Source organism: Hyperolius riggenbachi, chromosome 11, assembly GCF_040937935.1.
Source record: "Hyperolius riggenbachi isolate aHypRig1 chromosome 11, aHypRig1.pri, whole genome shotgun sequence".
In the NCBI taxonomy this organism is placed as follows: Eukaryota; Metazoa; Chordata; class Amphibia; order Anura; family Hyperoliidae; genus Hyperolius; species Hyperolius riggenbachi.
This window is the reverse complement of record NC_090656.1, coordinates 8,170,520-8,192,113: the sequence shown is the minus strand read 5'-3', so window position 1 is coordinate 8,192,113 and position 21,594 is coordinate 8,170,520. Positions and strand designations below refer to the sequence as shown.

Here is a 21,594-nt window from a genome sequence, read left to right as displayed (position 1 = left end):
TTTCTTGCTTGTTCATTTTTGAAGTTGCCCTTAAGAATAAGTACATTGAGATCTTGCATGCGGTGTCCTGTTTCACATGACCCGGATAGGTCCCATAGGTAACCCCTTTCCCCTAAAACATGAAGCTGCGACAATTGTCTGGAATATCAAGGCCACAGCTTTTATTAAACATTATATTCTGATTACAATCCATACTAGAAAAGTGTTAGTACACAATAACTATTTTCCTAAAAACACACCAATTTCTTTTACATAACCAGTTTCCTTTTCTTCTTATCTCGGCAACATTACTCATATCGTAGAAGAGTCCCCTGACAAGGCCGGCATCACCAAGTAGCCGCAAGCCATGGTACATCTCAGCTCTGCGGGTAACTTTATTCAGTCCTTGTTGTACTTATGGCTCCAAGTAGGCCTTGCAAAGGACCCGCCACAGCATTCTGGGAGTTGAAGCCTCAACCCCGAATGCCCCGCCATACGCGGAGGGCAGCTTCCATAGCCTCCCTCAGCCCGAAAAGGAATACGTCATTACCAATGTCATTCAGATGGACACCGTCGTGCCTGAAGAAAGAAGAGTCCTTTTCCAGTAATTTGTGTCGGACAGACACCCCACCTCTCTTGCATACGAACTTAGCAATGGCTTTATTCACCTTCCAACGGGCTCTATTAATTTTTGTGTAAGGGACTGGGGGGCGCCAACACATTCTAGGGATCATTTCAGACCAGACCACTAGCCCCTTGGGGAAGAGCTCCCGCACCCGCACCATAAAGTATTTTATATCTGTCATCAACCGATACGTGGAGAGCCAGCCTAAATCATTCCCCCCTATATGCAGTATCACGACGTCTGGGGGGCCCCATAGCCGCGTCAACCTGAAAAATTTTAGTTTCAACCGCTCTATGGTGAGGCCAGGATACCCAAACCAGTGCGCCTCCACGTCCTCAGTACTCAGACTTAAGTTTCTCCCCCGTTGCGTTGTGCTGCCCTTCTCTCCGCCCACACCACGTAGGAGTGCCCCAATATCCATACTCTGCATCTGGGTTTGGTTGTACCTGCAACGGCAATAATTGAATAACATAACAGAAAAAATGGTAATTCCTTGTTTGTAAGCCCCCCAAACGCCCCCCCTCCCCCCCACGCAGCTTTTTAATAGTGCTCCACGAGGTGAGGGCGTATGTACAGCTTGAACCTGTTCGACTTCCATCTACCCAACTTGCAAAGGGAATGCTCGCTCATACCCCTAGCCGCCCCCTCTGTGGCTGCTCCGATCCTAAATGAATGGGACCCATAGTCACCCGCCTTGCAACCCACCTCAGTTAGACATCGTTTTAGCACTGCAATGAATTGGTAGCGAGACAAGGACGCCCCATCCTCATGCTGTAGCAATGGGCCGCCCCTTGCAGCCCGTTTGTGTATGAACTGTCGAAATAGGCTGAGAGGGCATGCGGGGGAATTTGGAACTGCGCTCAGCGCTAGAGTAATCCCTCTCCCTCTCTGATCTGTCTTTGACTTTGGTATCCGGATGAATAGGGTACCCTTTTGTAGTGAAACATCTGTGACCTGCAATCCCCCCTGGCCGTCTTTACGCTTACTAACCAATTCACCCAGGCGTAGTGCCCCGTGGAACGCTAATGAAAAAGCCAATTTGAATAAATGTCTTTCATAGTCGGTTAGGCATATTTTGTCAATGCTGACCAAAATCCCCCGTAGTAACGGGAGGGTGATGGGACGTCTCTTATCTGCTGCTTTTGGGCGCCTGCGATAACCCTTTATTGCCTGACGTATAAGGAAGTCCTTTGTCACATCCCTCCCTCCGTATAGCTTAAACATGAATGCTAAGGCCGCCATGCTTCTATCTATTACTGCTGGCGAACAGCCCTTTTGAAACATTTCCCCTAAAAATGTTAGTAGGCGATCCCTGTCCGTGTTCCAACCCGCTTGCCCGGGTCCTAATCTATTTTGTAACCCCCCCCATTGCCTCCATACCCGGGAATAGGCCTCCCACGTGGTTTCCGCTAATGAATGTTTCACCCAGTTTGCCATTACGGTGATATGATGTCCCAAAGATGATGTGGTACCTGTACTGGTAAGGCACTTGCGCGTGGGGCCAGCTCTCGGAAGCGTTCCTGCTGAAAACGAGATAAAGCATCTGCTATACCGTTAGATATTCCCGGTAGGTGCACAGCCCTGAATTTGATATTGTGTTTTAAGCACTGCAGTACAAAGTGTCTGACCAGGTTGACCACTGGCTCTGAGCTGGACGTCAACTTGTTCACTATGGCCATCACTGCCATATTGTCGGTGTTGAATATAACCGATTTGTTTGCTAGGGCTGGGCCCCAAATCTCTGTCGCGACCACTAGTGGGAAAAATTCTAACAAGGCTAGGTTACGTATGAAAGGAGATCTTTGCCAGGCGGGCGGCCACCTGCCCTGGCTCCATTGTCCCTGGAAATATGCTCCAAACCCCACACTGCCTGATGCGTCTGTGAAAAGCTCCATTTGATCGCTGGGTAATGGCTTCTGCATCCACAGCGTTCTGCCGTTGTATTTGTCTAGAAAATTTTTCCACACCCTTAGGTCCTCCTTTCCCTCCGCCTTTATCCTAATATGGTGCTGCGGGTTTGTTATCCCGGCCGTTAGGAAGGCTAATCTTCTACAGAAAATCCTGCCCATTGGCATGACATTACACGCAAAATTTAATTTCCCTAACAAAGATTGTAGGGCCCTCAGAGTTATTTTCTTTGCAGATATTGCCCTATCGATCTCCCCCCTTAAATCGGTCAGCTTGTCCTGCGGGAGCCTGTACTCCATGGCCAATGAATCAATTTCGATGCCCAGGAACTTTATTATCTCAGAGGGGCCTTCTGTCTTTTCCGGCGCCAATGGTACCCCGAAACTCTGAAAGGAAGTGACCAAGTTTTCCAGGACTGTACTACAGTCATCTGAACCTGCGGGGCCAACGCACAAGAAATCGTCTAGATAGTGTACCAGACCTTTTAGGCCGGACCTTTTTCGTACCACCCATTCTAGAAATGTGCTAAAGGCCTCAAAATAAGCGCAGGATATGGCACATCCCATTGGGAGACAGCAGTCTATGTAGTACGAGTCATCCCATTTGCAGCCCAAGAGGTGCAAGCTATCTTGGTGTACAGGCAGCAGCCGGAAGGCTGATTCGATGTCAACCTTTGCCATAAGAGCCCCTTTCCCCATGTCCCTGACCAGGGCCGCCGCGTGGTCAAAAGTGGCGTAAGTTACTGATGACAGGTCGGCGCTTATTCCATCATTCACCGACTCCCCCTTTGGGTGGGAGAGGTGGTGAATCATGCGAAATTTACCGGGTTCCTTTTTTGGTACAACCCCCAGGGGAGAAACGTGTAGGTTGGGAATAGGAGGGGTCCGGAAAGGACCAATCATGCGCCCCAACTCTACCTCCTTGGCTAATTTTTGCTGTACAATGAGTGGGAATTCCAGGGCTGATTTTAAATTTTTACAATGTGTCGTTGGAGAAGCGGTTTGAGAGGGTATACGAAAGCCATTAGTGAAACCATGTATCAAGAGATCTGCCTGTTCCCTATTTGGGTATCTACCTAGCCACGGTAGCATCTCTACGATGTTCACCGGCGACCTCCCCTTTTCCATCCTGTCCGTGCGTTCGCTGCGCTGTTTTAAGTCGTTTGAAGCACTTTTCCCATGTATGGTTTTGTCCGCCACAGGCCGAACACTCGTGCTTATAGCGGCAGCTGGTGCCCCACTTGCATGCGCCATTATTGTAAAGCCAGCATGCTCCGCTTTTTCTTGGTGCCGACGAACCCGACTGGAGACCGCCGGCGGTCCCGGGAAAGGGGTTTTGGTTCCCTCTCAGTATCCCGTATCCAGACCCCCCTTGCGTGCCGGCCGAGGTTGTTTTGGGGTCAGTGAAAAGGCGTGTCCACAGGGGGAGGTCCTTTTGGTCCCAGCCCAATGAGGGCCACAACGCCATGCGCTGGCGATACTGTTCGTCATATTTTAACCATGCTGTCCCCCCATAGGCTCGATACGCATCTATTATACTGTCTAGGTAGCAAAATAGGGAGGAGCATAGCTCTGGTGTCTTCTCCCCAATTATGCTCCCCATGGTAACAAATGCCTGCAACCAGTTGATAAATGTTCGAGGGATCAATCGAACCCTCCTCCTGAACTCATCCTTGTCTCTACGATGTTCCTTCCCTCTTTCCCATTTATCCATAGAGAAGCGATCCAGGGGGAGGAGTGAGAATATATCAAAGTATTCCCGCTTCCACACTTTTTTCCTCATTTTCTTTTTTAAATGTGTACCTAGGGGGCCTTCGTAGACCACATAGGTATTTCTTTTAGCCGCGTCTGAAACGCTACGCTTCCGCGACCGTCTCTTTTTGCTTGCGCGAGATGATCTATCTACGCTGGCGCTGCTGGAACTTGAGCTGCTGCGACTCCTCAAACTACTGGGTGAATCCCCGCTATTCCCTTCCTCTTGCACTCTGCTCTGCATTCCCGCCAGCACCTCCCTCATGTTCTGTAACAAAAGTAAATGCTCCCCTAAGCCGGGGTCCGATGGTGGATCAGTCACCTGTCTATTAGGCTGAGTTTCGCTGGGAAAGAACCCGTGCCCCCTCCCCTCTCCCCCACAGCAATAGTCATTTTCTAAGAAATCTGCATCTGTATCCTCTTCTGAAGCATTCGCCTCACCTGCATCTGCCGCCAAAGGCGCCTCCATTCCGGGTCCTGGTGAGCATCTACCCCGAGCATCCTGCTCCAGGGGCTGTCTGGAGCCATGACGAATCATCCGCTGCAGCTGCGGTAGTAGCAGCGTGGCCACCCCCTCGACACATCCTAGAGCCTGCGGGTCCCCCTGTGTGTCGTGGCTCCTGGGACCACGGCCCTCCTGCGGCTCTGCTGTCACCGATCTCCGTGGTCTCCTGGCACTGCCCCTAGGGGAGCCTGCCTTGTCGTCCCTTGACCGGCTCCGATTTCTTTTCCTGGACCGGGTGTCCCTGTAAGCACGGCTCCGTCCGGAGCCTGCCATACTTGGGGATGGTTCTGACCCCCTCAATGTGTCCCCTCTAATCCCTTCTCTCTCTCCTCCCCGACTGATGGCCCCTGTTCTGCCCCTTTCCACCCCCTTTTTGTGTGTGGCTATCACCCCACCCTTGCTCCGACTAGCCCCCTTTCCTTTCTTTGATTGGGGTCTGGAACGTGTTGCGGGTGGTGTGGGTATGCTACCGGGGTGAGTTGGGTGGCTGGGTCTCTCGGCATATAGGCCTTTATTGTTGCGAGGCCTGCTGGAGCTTGATCGTGGGCTGGGGGTGCTGGGGAGGGGAGGACGGCTAGCGGAGGGAGCATCCGCATTGGTGGGCAGTGTATGACACTGCCGCTAGGTCCGTGCGTCCAGTGGAGTCCCTGCACCGTGGCCGGGCTGGACGGCATCATGGAGGACGCCATCTTTGCGGCGCCTGCCGTGACGCGCAGATGATGCGCGGGGCTTGGTGGGCGGGGCTATAGGCGGTGGAGCGCTGGTTAGGGAAGGAGGAGTGCGGGCTACGGGAGGCGTGGCCGGCGAGGCGCCATGTTTTCGGGGCCTGGCGCGCCCCGCAGCAGATTTGCTTGGTCCTGGAGGCGGATCCAAGAGGGCCGGCGGGGACGGATGAAGCGGTGCCCGGGGGGGAGGATATGGGGGGGAGGTCTCGTCCGCACAGGGAGGATTGCGGTTGATGTCACCGGCCGGCGCCGGGCCCACCCCCCTCTGCTGATCGGGCATGCGGTGGCTGGCCGCCGGAGTAGCCTTTGCCTGCTTTATGGCTGGCGCTCCCTTTTTATTTGGCCTTTTTCCCCCTTTGTTTTTTGCCGGTCCGGCCAAAGGCGGGCTGAGGGGGATGGCAGAAGCTGCGGGGATGGGCTGCTGGGACCGAGGACTCTGGGCCTGGCTGCCATTCGTATTACCGGTCCTACTACCGACCGGGGAGCCCGATGGGCTGAATCGGGAGGGAGCCCTGCGACTTCTAACTGGAGGTAAGTGTGGGGCCTGCAGTTCCTGGGAGTCAAGGTACCCCATCTGGCCCACTATCCACCCCATACCCCCGGACTCGGCCTGCCTCTTGACCCTCTCCAACAACTCGGCCAGTGCTGCAGCCTCCATAATTATGCTTCCGAGGCTGCAATGTCCCCCTCTGGGCCCAGTTACTATCACCCCAGCTAAGATAAGATAGTGCCTTACTGTATTTGTGCGGGATGCTTGTGTGTCTGCCTGCCCTTGGGCCTTTTCCTGCTCCTGATGCTGCTGCTGTTGATGGTGTTGCTCTGTTGTTCTCCTGAAGTGAAAGGAAGTCCCTTTGTCCTCCCAATTGTAATTAACAAAGGCTAGCAGATTTCTGCCCGCCTTTGTTTGTCACCTTGACCCTAGATAACCTATCAAAATGCCTGGGGTCACCTTTCACCCGTCCAGGTCATGTGCTCCTGTCGCTTAACCCTTCCAGCTTTGGAGCTCTCTGAAGTGTTGGCCCACCGGTGTGTCCATTTTACCCTCATTAATTTTAAAGCGGTGATGGTTCATTCTTGTGCGCAGTTTCTGTCCTGTTTCTCCTATATAGATTCCTCTTGAGGGGCATTTCATGCAGCGTATCATGTATACAACATTGGATGACTCACAGGAAAATTGGTCTTGCATTTGAGGATATTTCTGTGAGTTTGGTATTTGCATTTGGCTTGTGCACAAGATATAAGGGCAGGTCTCACACTTTGTGTTATTGCAGGGTAATGTGCCTGAAAAAAACCAACTACTGTCTACTAGGACTTATAGAAAGAAAACTGCAGGGAACCTACTTTTACATTACGATAGTGCCCATTTAAATTCACAAAAAAGAGCTGCACCCATTGGACAATTCCTCCGGATTAGGAGGAATTGTTCTTCAACAACAGAGTACTTAAAAGAAGCTCAAGCTTTGAGGGCAAGACTACGAGCAAGGGGTTACCCACATAAATTGTTGAAATCAGCCCTATATAGAGCCCTGCATACGGATAGACATATGCTATTGATGAAAAAGCCTAAGGTGGCAGTAGAGGATTTCCCCAGAATGATTGCCACATATGGAACAGATTAAAAGAAATCTTGGAAAAATATTGGCATATATTGCTTAAAGATGATAAGATCGCTACAATAGTGGGCCCCCGACCGATGCTAACCGCTAGGAGAAACAAAAATGTGTCTGATTTATTGGTACAATCTGAGTACAAACCTGACCGGGATAGGGTCTCCCTGAGTATTAAGGGTATGATAAGATGTGGTAAATGTTCAGTCTGTCCCTTTGTGGATGAAACAGATGTGTTTTACGATTCCAGCAACAAACAGCAGTTTAAAATCACTAGTAGAATAGATTGTGATACTACACATGTAGTCTATCAGTTAACATGCCCTTGTGGTTTATACTATATAGGGAAAACTAAAAGAGAGTTTAAAACCCGTATACAAGAACACATTAGGAGCATTAATGACTCTATCAAGGAAGAGAAAAGAGACAAAACTATTTCCACTCACTTTGCTGAATTTCATGAATCCAGCCCCGCTGGATTGAAGGCAAAAGGTATATATTGCCTAAATCCAAGTATCAGGTTTGAGAAGACTGATTCTATACTGTATAGGAAAGAAAGCTATTGGATATACACATTGGACACATTATATCCCAAAGGCCTAAATAGGGACCTCAATTTAAAGGTGTTTTTGAATTAATCGGCCCTGGTTGGTACTTATTGAAGTTATGTTGAAAATGCTATCTGTTTTATATGATAATGGGATGACTATTATACGTATTATTGCACATATTGAAGTGCAGATGCACAAACAGATAGTCCCTGTGAGATATAGTACTATGGTCTGATTTCTTTAAAATAGAGTGGAGGTAAATTAAATAATGTCCACTAGATGGCAATGATGGAATGGTGCTCCGCTCTGGGCATGGGTGTTTGGTGTTTATGTGCAAATATATTGAAAGATGCAGGGGACTGTATATATATATCAACGCCACCAGGGGGAGCTATGTGTGCATGTGTATCCGCTGAATACGTAAATTGTGCCATATGATGTCATCTGGATGAACAGACTTGCGCAGTATGATGTCTGGTGTTTAAAAGAACTACTGGCGGAAGCGACCTCCGGGTCGCATAAAAGGCGATCATGTGATCCAGCGCAGTTGCGCAGTACGTCCTGAGGAAGTCCCTGGGCGGGGCGAAACGCGTCGACGTAGGCCTGCGTCACGCGCTGAGATGTGCCTCTCTGCCCTCCCGCTGGATCGGGGCGCGGTGCCCGGGACTATGACGTGTATCCCCTAAGATTGGATTCCCGCTTGGACGCGAGGACACAGGCTTAAGGCCCTGAGTGGAATACTCCCGCAGACATACATCACGGACGCTGCGGTTAGCTGGGCCGGCCTAGCAGTCTATGCGGACATTGCATCTCGTATTAAGACAGGAGGTGGTAACTATGAGAAAAAGTTTATATGATACCAATATCCACAGAGCTCCATGGAGGAACACTGTATGCATTGACACCTGGATGGTGAGATGCACGGCTTTGCTGAATGAACGATCTCTTTCATCAACATAGGCCTGTAATCTACATATAGCAACTTGGCTAGGTGCACCAGCCTTATTGTGTTGAAAAGACTCTTGGAAAAAAAGCCAGTGATCTTTCATATCCTGCTATGATGATGACATTGATGCTGAACTTTGTTCAATACAATTGAAGTCCTGATTGGGAACTCTTGTGGAATCTTTTCATATACATCATTAACTTTGATCTCATTTTCATTTTTGTTTTTTAGGGGTGACGACCCCTTATGACAGAATCTTTGGGGTATCGCTTGTGGTTGGGGCATGGTGCTGTGATTTGCGGGGGGGCATAGGGGGGCATGGGGTGGTGCATTCAAATTGCTGTTGACCACCATTATTGTCGGCACATGGGACGACGCAGACAAACGGACAAGCAATTGGCATATTAGATGCTTAATCTCTTGGCATTGTAAGTGTCCGTGTTTGCCTCTTCCCATGTGTGGATTTGACATGGTTAATATTGTAACAATGGTGTTCTGTTCGGGGCACAGTCATCTCGGACCTCCTGAGGAGACATTTTGGGGGAAGTCCCTTCATAATGATTATTGTGCAATATAGGTGTGTGCAATATGTACAAGCTTGAACAGGTCCTATTTTTACTTTTGATCGACCTATGTGAATTGATCAATAATTTGTAATAAACTTCAGGTGGTTGAACAGCATATACTGGTAGTTGCTTTGGTTTTTTTTTTTTTTAATGTGCCTGAAATTCTGGTGTAGATAATGCACTTCTGATAATCATTTGTCTCAAATTGGGAGGTTGTCTGAAAGCAAGCAGTGGTAAATCAGGAAAACCTTCCATCAGGCGTTTGTCTTTTTGGAGTATCGGTTGCAGGGCTTTCGGTATCTTCCTCAGCATCTTTAATCTTGGATTGTAGGTGTCCATTATTGGGACTGCTTTCAGTCTTTGGGGTGTACTTCAATAGTTTCTCTCTAGATTTTAAAGTTGCTCTGTGTATGTCATAGTCAACGATTTGTGGATGATATCCCTGATCTATGAATATATTACGTAGCAACATAAGTTGTCTGTCTCTGTCCTCTGAATTAGAACATATTCGGTTATACTTCAGAGCCTGGCTGTAAACAATAGATTTTTTGGTGTGTTCTGGGTGGTAACTATTCAGAATCAATTTATTTACGCCAAGTAAGTTTGCACCTACAAGGAATTTGTCTTGGCAGTTGCTTAACAAACACAAACAAAAACAATACAAGGACAGACAGTGTGTATATTACACGTCAAGGACATTATAAGTATAGTGGCAGTAAGCAATGTAAGAATTGTATTCCACTTCAGGTAAATATGCCGGTCAGTTGGTTTACGGTAGATTGATGTTTGTAAAAATCTATCTTGTATATAAATTGTGGTATCCAGGAAACTGACATGGGAGGATGAAAAGTTGAGAGTTAAACTGATGTTCTTGTGGTGCTCTGAGAAGTTTTTGTGGAATTTGATTAATTCTTCCTGTGATTCTGTCCAGATTAATAGGATATCATCTATAAATCTGAAGTAAGCCCATGGTTCAATTTCAGAAGTTGAAAGGAAATTTTCCTCCAATCTGGCCATAAACAAATTTGCATACTGGGGTGACATCCTACTTCCCATAGCACTGCCCATTGTCTGTAGATACATATCATTCCCAAATGAAAAATAGTTACAAGTTAGTATATACTTGATAAGTTGTAGTGTGGGCTCTGTTGATAGATGCATGAACCTGTCCTGGGTTATGCATTCGTATCCTCCCGCCTAGACTACTGCAACGCCCTGTTCATCGGATCTACAGATAAGGTTCTGCGCCCCTTACAGCTAGTACAGAATGCTGCAGCCAGACTCCTAGCCAATGCCCCCCGCAGCTCACACATCACCCCAGTACTGCAAACTCTTCACTGGTTGCCAGTAAAATGGAGAATCCATTGTAAGATCTGCCTGCTGACATTCAAGGCTCTACACCACATGGGACCCAAATACATAGCGGATCTATTGGAACTTTATGCCCCTCCACGCACCCTCCGCTCTGCCAACAAGATGAAGCTGATTACTCCCAGGATACACTTAACATTTGATGCCCAGGAATTTTCCTATGCAGCCCCTACTCTATGGAACTCACTTCCACAATCAGTACGAGAGGCTCCCTCTCTGGACAGCTTTAAAAAAAGGCTAAAAACTCCTCTTTTTTCCCTAGCCTTTGAGACTGCATAATGCAGGGTCACAGCGCTTTGAGTCCCCAGGGAGAAAAGCGCTATAAAAATATTATTGTTATCATTTTAGCTGAAGGAAATGTTGGCAAGCTGCAATACCATCCTCGTGTGAAATGTTGGTATAAAGGGATTCAACATCCAATGTAGCCAGGATAGCACCCTAGCTACAGGTGCAGTAGAAATGCAGGATTTTCCGAACTGAGCTGTAGGAGTTGCTACATTACTGAGCTGCCTGAGTTGTTACATTTGGCTGTTCTCCCTGCAGAGACAGCATTACAATAAAAGAGGCATCCCCAACTTCCCTTTAGATGTGCATGTTTAGTTGTACTGTCTCTCCTTGCCCTGAATTTGTCTATTAGTCTTTCTAAACAATATATTTAATTGCCACAGCTTAGAAGACCTTCAAGAAACTTTACACATGGCAGGCTTTCTAAGTTCTCAGATTATTTGCAATGATCAAAAAAGATCTTTATTTCTGTTCCCTTTCATGAGCATGGCTAATAGCTGCAGAATATAGGAGGCCACAAGAGGGCAGGCTGAGCTATTTACACACTTTCTCTTGTTGCTGCTGAGAAGAACGTTGACATCATTAGTTCAGTGAGTGTGGTTTATAAGGACAGCTTTAACTCATCTGCATGTAGCTTAAACGGCTGAATAATTTCCAGCAATAGACAATTGAGGAGCCCTATAACAGGGAGCCAGCACTAAATCCCATCACAGGTCCACAGAGAGCCTAGAACGCCGTACATCATAGCCCTGAATGGAGTTGGCAGAGACTATCAAAACTTGAGGTTTTTACGAATTGTAGAGAAAACCATGCAGTATTTGTAGAAAATCGTCGTGAAAGGATTCTATGGTGGATTGGAATACAGTATTTTATTGATCGGAATGTCTGATTTTATGATCGTATCTGAAGAGAGAAAGAGCCCAAATGGACCATTCCTGGAGTGACAGGCAGCTTATTGAGCCAATCAAAGTGCTGGGATTACGTCCATTAAAACCACGGGACCCGCTGGGACTCTGGGCAAGTTCAGGAGAGCGGCCGTTACTTAGAAGTGCGAGTAAGTTAGAAGCGCACGCTACGCTGCACTATCGCCCGCATAACTCGCACGCCTCTCTAAGCTGAGATTTTTCCTCGCTTCAGTTGACAAATGCAAGGAGAAAGCACACACACACAAAAAGAATCTACTTACCCGGGGCTTCCTCCAGCCCCTGGCAGCCCATATGTCCCTCACTGCAGCCCCACTTCCAGCCGGTGGCCCTTCCATTGCAGATGCAGACCTGCATGTTCTGCGCCTGAGTGCGCGCGCGGCTGTGCCACTTGCGTAATCTGGAGCGTTCTGCGCACTCGCAGTACTTCTGCGCCTGCGCAAAGCGCTCCAAGCCACGTGAGCGTGACTGCGATCTGCACAGAAGATGCCGGCCTGGTTAAATCGGCATCTGCACCAGCAGGGAACCCAGGCAAACGGCTGGAAGCGGAGCTGCATTGAGGGACATATCGGCTGCCAGGGGCTGGAGGAAGCCCCGGGTAAGTAGATTTTTTTTTTTTTAAATATTGCTCGGACCTTTCCTTTAAAGAGAACCTGTAAGGAAAAAGCGTGCCCCTTTGGGGTACTTACCTTGGGAGGGGAAGCTTCTGGCTTCTACAGAGGCTTCCCTCATCCTCCTGTGTAGCCCCAATCCAGCGCGGTCAGTCCCCAAAAATCCGAAGACGAGATGGAAGCAGCTGTGAAGGGTGAGGCAAGTATGGCAGTGCTGAACTAAGTCCGTCCTTACCTAATGAACCTTTTTATCCTTTACATAAATCTTAGCATATCATGAAACAATCAGCATTACAAAATAAATTCTGGACTCTACCTCCATAAAATAGGGAGCTCTCGTCTGAGTCTTCCAGCTGGTCATAGTCATAGCTGACATTTTTATTCTAAAAAAAGGGGACAACGGCAGAAATTAGTCTGGAGAAGGAAGATAGGAGCTACCACATACACAGATAATGGAGCAAACCTAGGAGCTTGGATAGGAAATACCACATACAGGGCCAGTCCTTCCATGAAGCAACAAGAATCACATCCTTCAAAGCAGCAACAATTAGAGGGTGACAAGAGGCAGCTCCCCTCCACAAATGTCACCCTCTCTAGATGTGCAACGCTGCTTCAGTCCACTGCTCTCAGCATTCCAGTAATGGGATCTCCATCCGCCCATCCTGTATCCATGGCTACAGTGGTGCCTCATGTGACCTGTTACGTGCTGTCTGGTCACATGAAGTGCCGCCGCAGTCAGAGAGGAAGCAGGATGTGTGGCAGGTGATCCCATCGCTAATCTGCCGAAAGCAGGTTAGTGATGCGGCGCCGGTGCTGCACATACCCGGCATCCTAGTGATCAGAGTCAGGATGCTGCGGGCCAGCAGGGAGGAGAGGCGGTATTAGAAGAAGCAGAGGGAGGTAAGCATAGTGCCAGCAATGCACAGCCCGATGTGTCTCTCCTCTCCGGTCTGCACACAATTGGGGGGTGAAGGCGTCCTCACAATGAATTGCTTCAGGCGGCAAAAAGTCTAGAACCGGCAGTGACCACACACACAAATAATGGAACAAACCTTTGTGGCCAGGAGCCGTGTCCAGGATTCGGATCCCTTTTTAAGTAGTGTAATGACGGCTTCTCCAGACTTCACACAACACTTTGCTTTATCGGACACAATTTCTTTAAAGAGTCCCAAATCTGCAACATAGTGCCTCCCTGAAGCGTGGCAGCTGCAAAAAAACAAAAACTATGCGTCACATGACCATTTCCCTTCAACTTAAACATTAAGGGCCCGTTTCCACTAGTGGCGTGCTTGGCTGGGAGACGCGCGGCGGAACTTCCTCGTCTGCAGGAACGCTGACCAATCCCATAAGCCCGGCTATGGGATTCTCAGCCTCCCGCATGGAAACGGATGGCAAGGTCGGCCGAATCTCTAAGGTAAGCGATTCAGCCAGCGGCGCCATTGTTTCCTATAGCTGAGTTTCCCCGCGCGATTTGCCTGTGGGGAAACTGGCCCTCATACAAAACTGCTCAGGAGAGTATAATGGGTAGATTGTTTTATCAGAACCTGATGCGATCCGATTATGCTTAACATCGAATTTTAATGTAAAAAAAAACAAACCCTGAAATACAGAAACTTATAAACGTAAACGCAGCCCCACATCGGGCATAGACTATAGTTCTAGTCAGCGCCATCAGTTACAGAATCCTTGTTATAGGTGCAATTGATTTAGGACATTACACAGCATTCTCACTCGGAAATGCACTGAAGCCTGTTAAAATCTCACTTTTTATTAAACATTTAACTTTAGCACTATCCGCCCTGCTAGAATGCCGCATCCTTGAGGCAGAAAGCGGTTTACAAACCCCCTCAAACACGGGGGCAAATCCACGACTTTCCTGGTCGTGGATTTTGCTGCCTGGGGAGGCAGAGCTTTGAGCTGTAGGCTCTGCCTCCATTAGTGTCAATCTCCCGCGGATCTCTGCCTCTCTCAGTGAAGGAAGACTGAGAGGGGCGGGGGAGAGGCGGCAATCAGCGGGGATTGATGTGAGTAGCAGAAGAGCTACAGCCCTAAGCTCTGCCTCTATGAGGAAGCGATCCTCGCATTTTGCCCCGGGGATTTGGGGGGTTTGTAAACAGCTTTCTGCCGCTGGGATGCGGCGTTTTAGCAGGGCTGATAGTGCTAAAGTTAAATGTTTTAATAAAAAGTTGGATTTTAGGAGACTTCAGAGTCTCTTCAAACTGATATCAAAGAGGACCTGTAACAGACTCAGAGCAAAACATAATAATTTATTCGGGATACCCATTTTCAAAGTGAGAGAAATAATACGGAGTGTGCCGGGGTAGTGGCGTGCACAAAGAAGTTGGCTATCGCTTGGCCAGGCGATCCGGCAAGCGGATTGCTTGAAGATCGTCAATTACCGTACACACGCCGATTATCAGCTGAGGTGGTCGTTATCAGGTGTCACGCGTGTACGAGGCTTAAAGGGAACCAGAGATGAACGTTTCACACTAAATAAACATATCAGTCGATAGCTTGTAAAGAATAAATGCTCTACCTGATAATTTTGCCGCTCTGGTGTGCCTTTTAGTGTTTTTTTATCCATTATTGCTCCAGGAAAAATCCAATATGGCCGCCAGCTCATATCCCTTCTGCTTCTGGGTTATGAGTTGTTCTGGATGTGCTGTCTAGGCTCTATGAGAAAGGCTGCTGCAGTCTTTTATCTGTGTGCTTTCATTTTAGTATGATGTACAGCTGCCTGTAGGAAGTGTCTCTCATAGGAATGAAACTGCAGTCATCATCATTATCTATGCAGGCAGAGTGCACACAGATCATATTGCAGCCACACTTGTCTGTTTCAGAGCTTCTCTCTCAGCAGGAGCAGCCCCTCCCATGTCATCACAGCTCTCAGTATGCAAAGCAGGAAATTTGAGCCAGGAGGGGGCAGGCTTGGGCTTGAAAAGACTCTACAGAAGAGTGACTCAGCTATCATGATTCCAGGTCAAACCTAGACTGAGCCAGTCGGGGATTCTTATCACAGCTGCTAACAGACTAATTAAGCAGATAAGAATGAAATTAAAAGCAGGGTAGGTGTTTACTGTCATGTTCCTACTGATAAATGTAGTAAAATACATGAGGGTGCTTTGTCTCTGGTTCTCTTACTATGCAAACTCACCACACCAACATGTTATGCGGCCTCTTAAAAAGAGAACCTGAAGTGACAGGGATATGGAGGCTGACCTATTTGTTTCCTTTTAAACAATGCAGATTGCCTGGCTGTCCTGTTCATCTGCCTCCAATACTTTTAGCCATAAAGTCGGCACAAGCATGCAGATCAGATGTTTCTGACTGGATTTGCTGCATGCTTGTTTCAGAAGTGTGAGTGAGACACTACTGCAGCCAAGGAAATCAGTAGGATAGCCAGGCAACTGGCATGGATTAAAAGGAAACAAATATGGCAGCCTTAATATCCCTCTCGCTTCAGGTTCCATTTAACTAAAGTAAACCTGAAACAAAACAAAAACATCTCTGGGGGATACTTACCTTGGAAGAGGGAAGCCTCTGGATCCTAATGAGGCTCATCCCGTCATCCGACCCCTCCGAACAGCGGCGAGGTAAATATTTGCCTACCGCGATCCTGCACAGGCGCAGCAGCAGCTCTTCGTTTGGGCTAAGGCGAAAATAGCTGAGCTCTATAGTATCCACTCTACTGCGCAGGCACGAGTCCTTTGCACCTGCGCAGCAAAGCGGATCAATGGGGCTTATCTATTTCCACCTTACCCGATCGAAGAGCCGCTAGTGGGCCTGTGCAGGATTGCGGTAGGTAAATACTGCCTGCGCACCCTTGTCAAGGGACTTCTGGGGGAGCCAGCGCTGCATTCCTCCAGGCTAAGAGAACGGGAAATGCCTCATTGGGACTCTTGAGACTTTCCCTCTCGAGGCAAGTATCTCCCAGAAGGGTTTTTACTTTTTCAGTCTCTTTAAAGTGAATCAGAGACGAAGCACCCTCATGTATTTCACCATATATATCAGTGGGAACATTAGAGAAAACACCTACCCTGCTCTCTGCTTCATCCTTCACTGCTCAGCCTGCTTGTTATCAGCCCTGATAAAATCCCCCACTGAGCATTCAGTCTAGCTTTGTTCAGGAATCTTTATAGCCGATTCTGTCTTCTGTGATGTCTTTTCAAGCCCAAACCTGCTCCCTTGTGGCTCTGCTCAGGAATCATTATAGCTGAGTCATAGCAAAGCCAGACTGAATGCTCAGTCGGGGATTTTATCTGGGCTGATAAGAAGCAATCTGAACAGTAAATAATGAAACAGAGAGCAGGGTTGCTTAAAGTGAACCAGAGACGAAGCGTCTCTGGTTCACTTTAAGCAACATACTTGTGTAATGACATGATGGGGACTAGAAGTGGTGAGAGACATGCTAATAATTCTGGCATGCATGCTACTTATATGCAGCTTGGGATTGGGCCAGTCCAAATCAGCAACAACCGTATTTCATCATGTGACTATCATGGTCGGAAAGTTGTAGCAACGCCTCCCTGCAAATAATAAACCATTCCTTACCTGAATAGCACTCTGTCGCTTTGGAAGGTGCACATGTGGTCTTTTATTCCACCTTGGACTTTCACAGTCAGGACCAGTGTATCTCCTCGCTCAAACCATTTCACCTCTGGGTGGACACTGCAAAATGAAACATATACAGATAACTGAAGGGCAAAGCCAGTACCTATCCCCAGACCCAGGGCAAAAGAGGGAACAAGTCGCTGATGTCACCAGCAGAGTCAAAAAGAGGAACAAAGCAGTCATAGGAGCTCAGGTGACAGCAGAGAGAACATCTGTGACCTCTGCTTGTGTACTGCCAACCTAAAATGTGCCCATACACACAATCGATTTTCTCATTTGATCCCCTGCAGATTCAGTGATTGAATCTGATGGGAAACCACTGTAGTGCTTCAAATGTTCAAATTGCTCGATTGACCAAAAATCGATTGAAAGCATTGATCGGACAGGAGCAGTGGGGCAGGAGCAGTGGATGATCAGCGTCGCAGTTCGATTGATTTTCAGTTCTGATGTGCTGTGTGTGGTGGGAATCTATTCCTTCCTGAACGGAATCAATCGTTGTGGAACTTTAGGTGGAAATCCAATTGTAGGGAAAGCTTAAAAAAAATTGTTGAACTTACCTGGGGCTTCTAACGGTCCTCTGCATACGTCCTGTGCCCACGCAGCCACTCACGGATGCCGCCGCTGGTTCTTTTCCAAAATTTGCACCTGCGCGGCCGCATCCTCGCTCCCGCTGACGTCACCGGGAGCATACTGCGCAGGCGCAGATTGTACTGAGTGAGCCGGAGGAGGGGACTGGAGTATTGTTTGGTCCCGCCATGGGCACAGGACGTCTGCGGAGGACCATTAGAAGCCCCAGGTAAGTTCAACTCTTTTTTCCCGCTACAGTACTCCTTTAACCTCCCTTAGTGGTAACCCCGAGTCAGGCTCGGGCTGGAAATCTACAGCTCAGAGCGTTAACACCGAGCTGGATCTATGGGAGGTGTGTAATGTGCAGGGCTGCCGCAGATCTATCTATCAGGTGGTATGATTTTTAGGGTTTAAAAGATTTTGCAAAAATGACACTGCTTTTTAACAAAATCTGAAAATAATCATACCGCCAAGGTGGTTAAAGGCAACCTGAGATGAGGGGGGGTAAAAGAACGGATACTTACCTGGGGCTTCCTCCAGCTCCATGACCACTGTTGCCTTCAGTGTCCTCCCACGTGACTCTGTTCACCTCATTCAGTTGCATCAGACGGGCTCCTCAGAACACTCCCGGCAGTGTGAGTGCGACGGGCTCGTGTAGTCGGGCATGCGCAGAAGAACCCAACTGACGCGACAGAACAAGGATTACTGGGGTCAATAGCAGGCAAATAGAGCCACATGGGAGGATGGCAACGGTGGTTATGGGGATGGAGGAAGCCCCAAGTAAGTATCAATTCTTTTACCCCCCTTATGGTCTTTTTAAGGCCAGCACACATGACTGATCAGGTCAGATGATGAGCAATTCAATGTACTTGTAAAAACTGATGAAATATACATCCCACGCTATAAACTGACAGATGGTAGAAAAATAGTTAGCAGATCTGCTTGTGTATACCCAACATTATATACATCTGTCAAAGGCTGGCTTCACCCTGTCCAGATGAAAAAAATAAATATCCTTTTTCTGTTTAACCATTTCTGCTGCCCGGCGGCTGCTCTGCTGCGGCGCCGCAATCGCGCCCCCGTGCTGTCCCCCGGTAGCCCTGGGATCAGTGAACGGGAACATGGTTCCCGATCACCGATCCGTGTCCCCAGCAGAAAAACCGAAGCGCTCTTACTAGAGGCTTCGGTCTTCCTGCAAATAAAATTTTCTGCGTCCTCCTTGTGCTTCCGCTTAGCGAGAAGCACAAGAAGAAAAAAACTCAAGGTGGCCATCTTGTGGCCAAATAGTAAAACTATATATTTTTTACATTACAATTTACACATATAACATTGAAAATTAACTGTTTATTTCCCACACCAAAATATTACCCAAATAAAATTTTTAATGGAAAAAAAAAATTTGCAATTAAAAAAAACAAAACAAATAGTTACCTAAGGGTCTGAACTTTTTAAATATGCATTTGAAGGGGATATACTAGAAACATTTTTTAAATTATAAGCTTGTAAATAGTGATGGACGCAAAACGGAAAAAATGCACCTTTATTTCCAAATAAAATATTGGCGCCATACATTGTGATAGGAACAAAATTTAAATGGTGTCATAACCGAGACAAACGGGCAAATAAAATACATAGGTTTTAATTATGGTAACGTGGAATATTTTAAAACTATAATGGACGAAAACTGAGAAATGTTTTTCCATTTTTTTCTTATTAATAGTGCTAAAATGCATTTATAAAAAAATAATTCTTAGCAAAATGTACCACCCAAAGAAAGCCTAATTAGTGGCTGAAAAAACAAGATATAGATCAATAAATTGTGTTAAGTAGTGATAAAGTTATTAGCGAATGAATGGGAGGTGAAAATTGCTCTGATGCATAAGGTAAAAAATCCCCGTGGGCTGAAACGGTTAAACGGATCAGTTTATTACATAGCATCAGTCTTCCAACAGTTTTTACGTTCCATTTTCGCATCGCCACCGACTCAGTACCTGTTGCGTTCCACTGCCGATGCCCAGGTCCTCTAAAACGCTGATATACACATCCAAGAGCAGCATTAGAAGCATCAGGCTCCCATTGGTTTGCAAAAGACCAATAAGAATTCTTCATGAGCACCAGGGAGGTTTTTCATTAGTTCGCCACTCAGTGACCCAATGAGAATCCTCCCTGGGGAGAGACTATTCCCATTGGCCAATTTCCAAACACTTCTAAGCTGATGCTTCTGATGGTTTCTTGTATCTGTATGTTGGCACTTCCTCTATGCAGTGGATCGAGCGGCGACGGCAGCAGCAGCATCAATGGAGGCAACAGGCGATTAAAAATGTGCAAAACGTATGCAACCACCGGCCTAGTGAGAACAGACCCTCTCCATTCTAGGCTACCCGAGTCTGTTGGCCTCCGCTTTAACCAGCCAAGTGCAGGACCCATCCTTTTCCACTCGTTGGAACATACAAAAAAAACCCCGTTATGAATGTATTGATGTGAACGGATCCAATTGCTTTGCACAGGATCCTTCTGCATCCGTTCCAAAAATCTGAACTTTGTTTTTTTCTGTCAAGGTAAACCCAGCATAAATGTCTAAACTGGTAAGAAACAAGCAACTAACCTCTCTAGAGGAAGATCCTGCTCAGGTTTTAAATCACTGGGCTCGTCACCATATTTATCTAAGAGAATAAAAAAGACAGGAGTGAATGCAATAATGAAATATCACCACTAGAGGCTCTAGACCTTTATAACACCCCTTCCCCACCTCTATGTGCCCTGCCCCTTCCCACCACTCCCTGCCCCTTGCTCTCCTGTCCGTGCTTTGCGATGAGACACACAAAGCAGAGCTGCACTGTCATGACCCCGGGGTCATAGCCTTTTTTGCAAAGTGGGGTGTGCGTAATTTATTCAGCCCTCTGAGTCAATACTTTGTAGAACCACCTTTTGCTGCAATTACAGCTGCCAGTCTTTTAGGGTATGTCTCTACCAGCTTTGCACATCTAGAGACTGAAATCCTTGCCCATTCTTTGCAAAACAGCTCCAGCTCAGTCAGATTAGATGGACAGCGTTTGTGAACAGCAGTTTTCAGATCTTGCCACAGATTGGATTTAGATCTGGACTTTGACTGGGCCATTCTAACACATAGATATGTTTTGTTTTAAACCATTCCATTGTTGCCCTGGCTTTATGTTTAGGGTCATTGTCCTGCTGGAAGGTGAAACTCCACCCCAGTATCCACTTTGGTCTCATCTGACCAGAGCACCTTCTTCCACACGTTTGCTGTGTCCCGCACATGGCTTGTGGCAAACTGCAAACGGGACTTCTTATGCTTTTCTGGTAGCCTTCCTGGCGGTATTGACGAGCCTTTCTCGTCCAGCAGAAACATGCTGAAAGCGGTATTGACGAACTGAGCTCGTCAATACCGCCAGGGAGATTTCCTGTTTGTCTGCCTCGCCGGCTTCACTTTTCCCTCATCGGAGGGATTCCCCAGGATGGCTGGATGCCTGTCTGCACGCTGTGGGTAGCGATTTGTGCTACCCCCAGCGTGCAGAACTAGCATCCAGCCAGGGAGAATCCCTGGGCAGCGGATCAGAGTTCTGCAGGGCTGGCGGGGGCTCCCCCTTCTATGCGGTGGGCGGGCCCTTTTTGTATGGTAGCAGTCCCCCTTCTGTGCTGGCTGGTGGCCGGGCGGGGGCTCCCCCTCTATGCGGTGGGCGGGTCCCTTCTGTACCGGCTAGTGACTCTCCCCTCTATGGGGGGAGTCCACTTCTATGCGGGCGGGCTGTTGGTGGCCTCTCTCCCTTCCTCCTACTATCTCCTCTCTCTCCTTCCCGATCCCCTCTTCTTCAAACTCCCCCCCCGATCTGAAGCCCTTTGAGGTCTACTCACCCCCGGGCTCTCTCCAGCGGCGGCAGCAGCACTTCCTCCTCCATCCGTGGGTCAGTGGCTAAGAGCCCATCTGACCGACCCTAGGAAAACTTGTGCTTAACCACTTAAGACCCAGCGGTCTCTGCCCCCTTAAGGACCAGAGACCACTGGTACCAGCAGCGGCTGAAACCCGACGAATCGCCGCACTTAC

The 21,594-nt window shown here is 47.9% G+C and overlaps 1 protein-coding gene across 4 annotated transcripts in view; it reads right to left on the bottom strand.

The window, feature by feature from the left end:
* The window catches only part of TDRD12 (tudor domain containing 12), a 269,251-nt gene that overhangs the window by 4,124 nt on the left and 243,533 nt on the right, over positions 1 to 21,594 (bottom strand). For all 4 annotated transcript variants that reach the window (XM_068261508.1, XM_068261507.1, XM_068261506.1 and 1 more), the window contains exons 31-34: positions 20,137 to 20,194; positions 16,905 to 17,021; positions 13,406 to 13,559; positions 12,670 to 12,736 (exon numbers count right to left, since the gene is read on the bottom strand). In XM_068261508.1, coding sequence (XP_068117609.1) covers positions 12,670 to 12,736; positions 13,406 to 13,559; positions 16,905 to 17,021; positions 20,137 to 20,194 — 396 coding nt within the window. The remainder of the gene's footprint in view (positions 1 to 12,669; positions 12,737 to 13,405; positions 13,560 to 16,904; positions 17,022 to 20,136; positions 20,195 to 21,594) is intronic.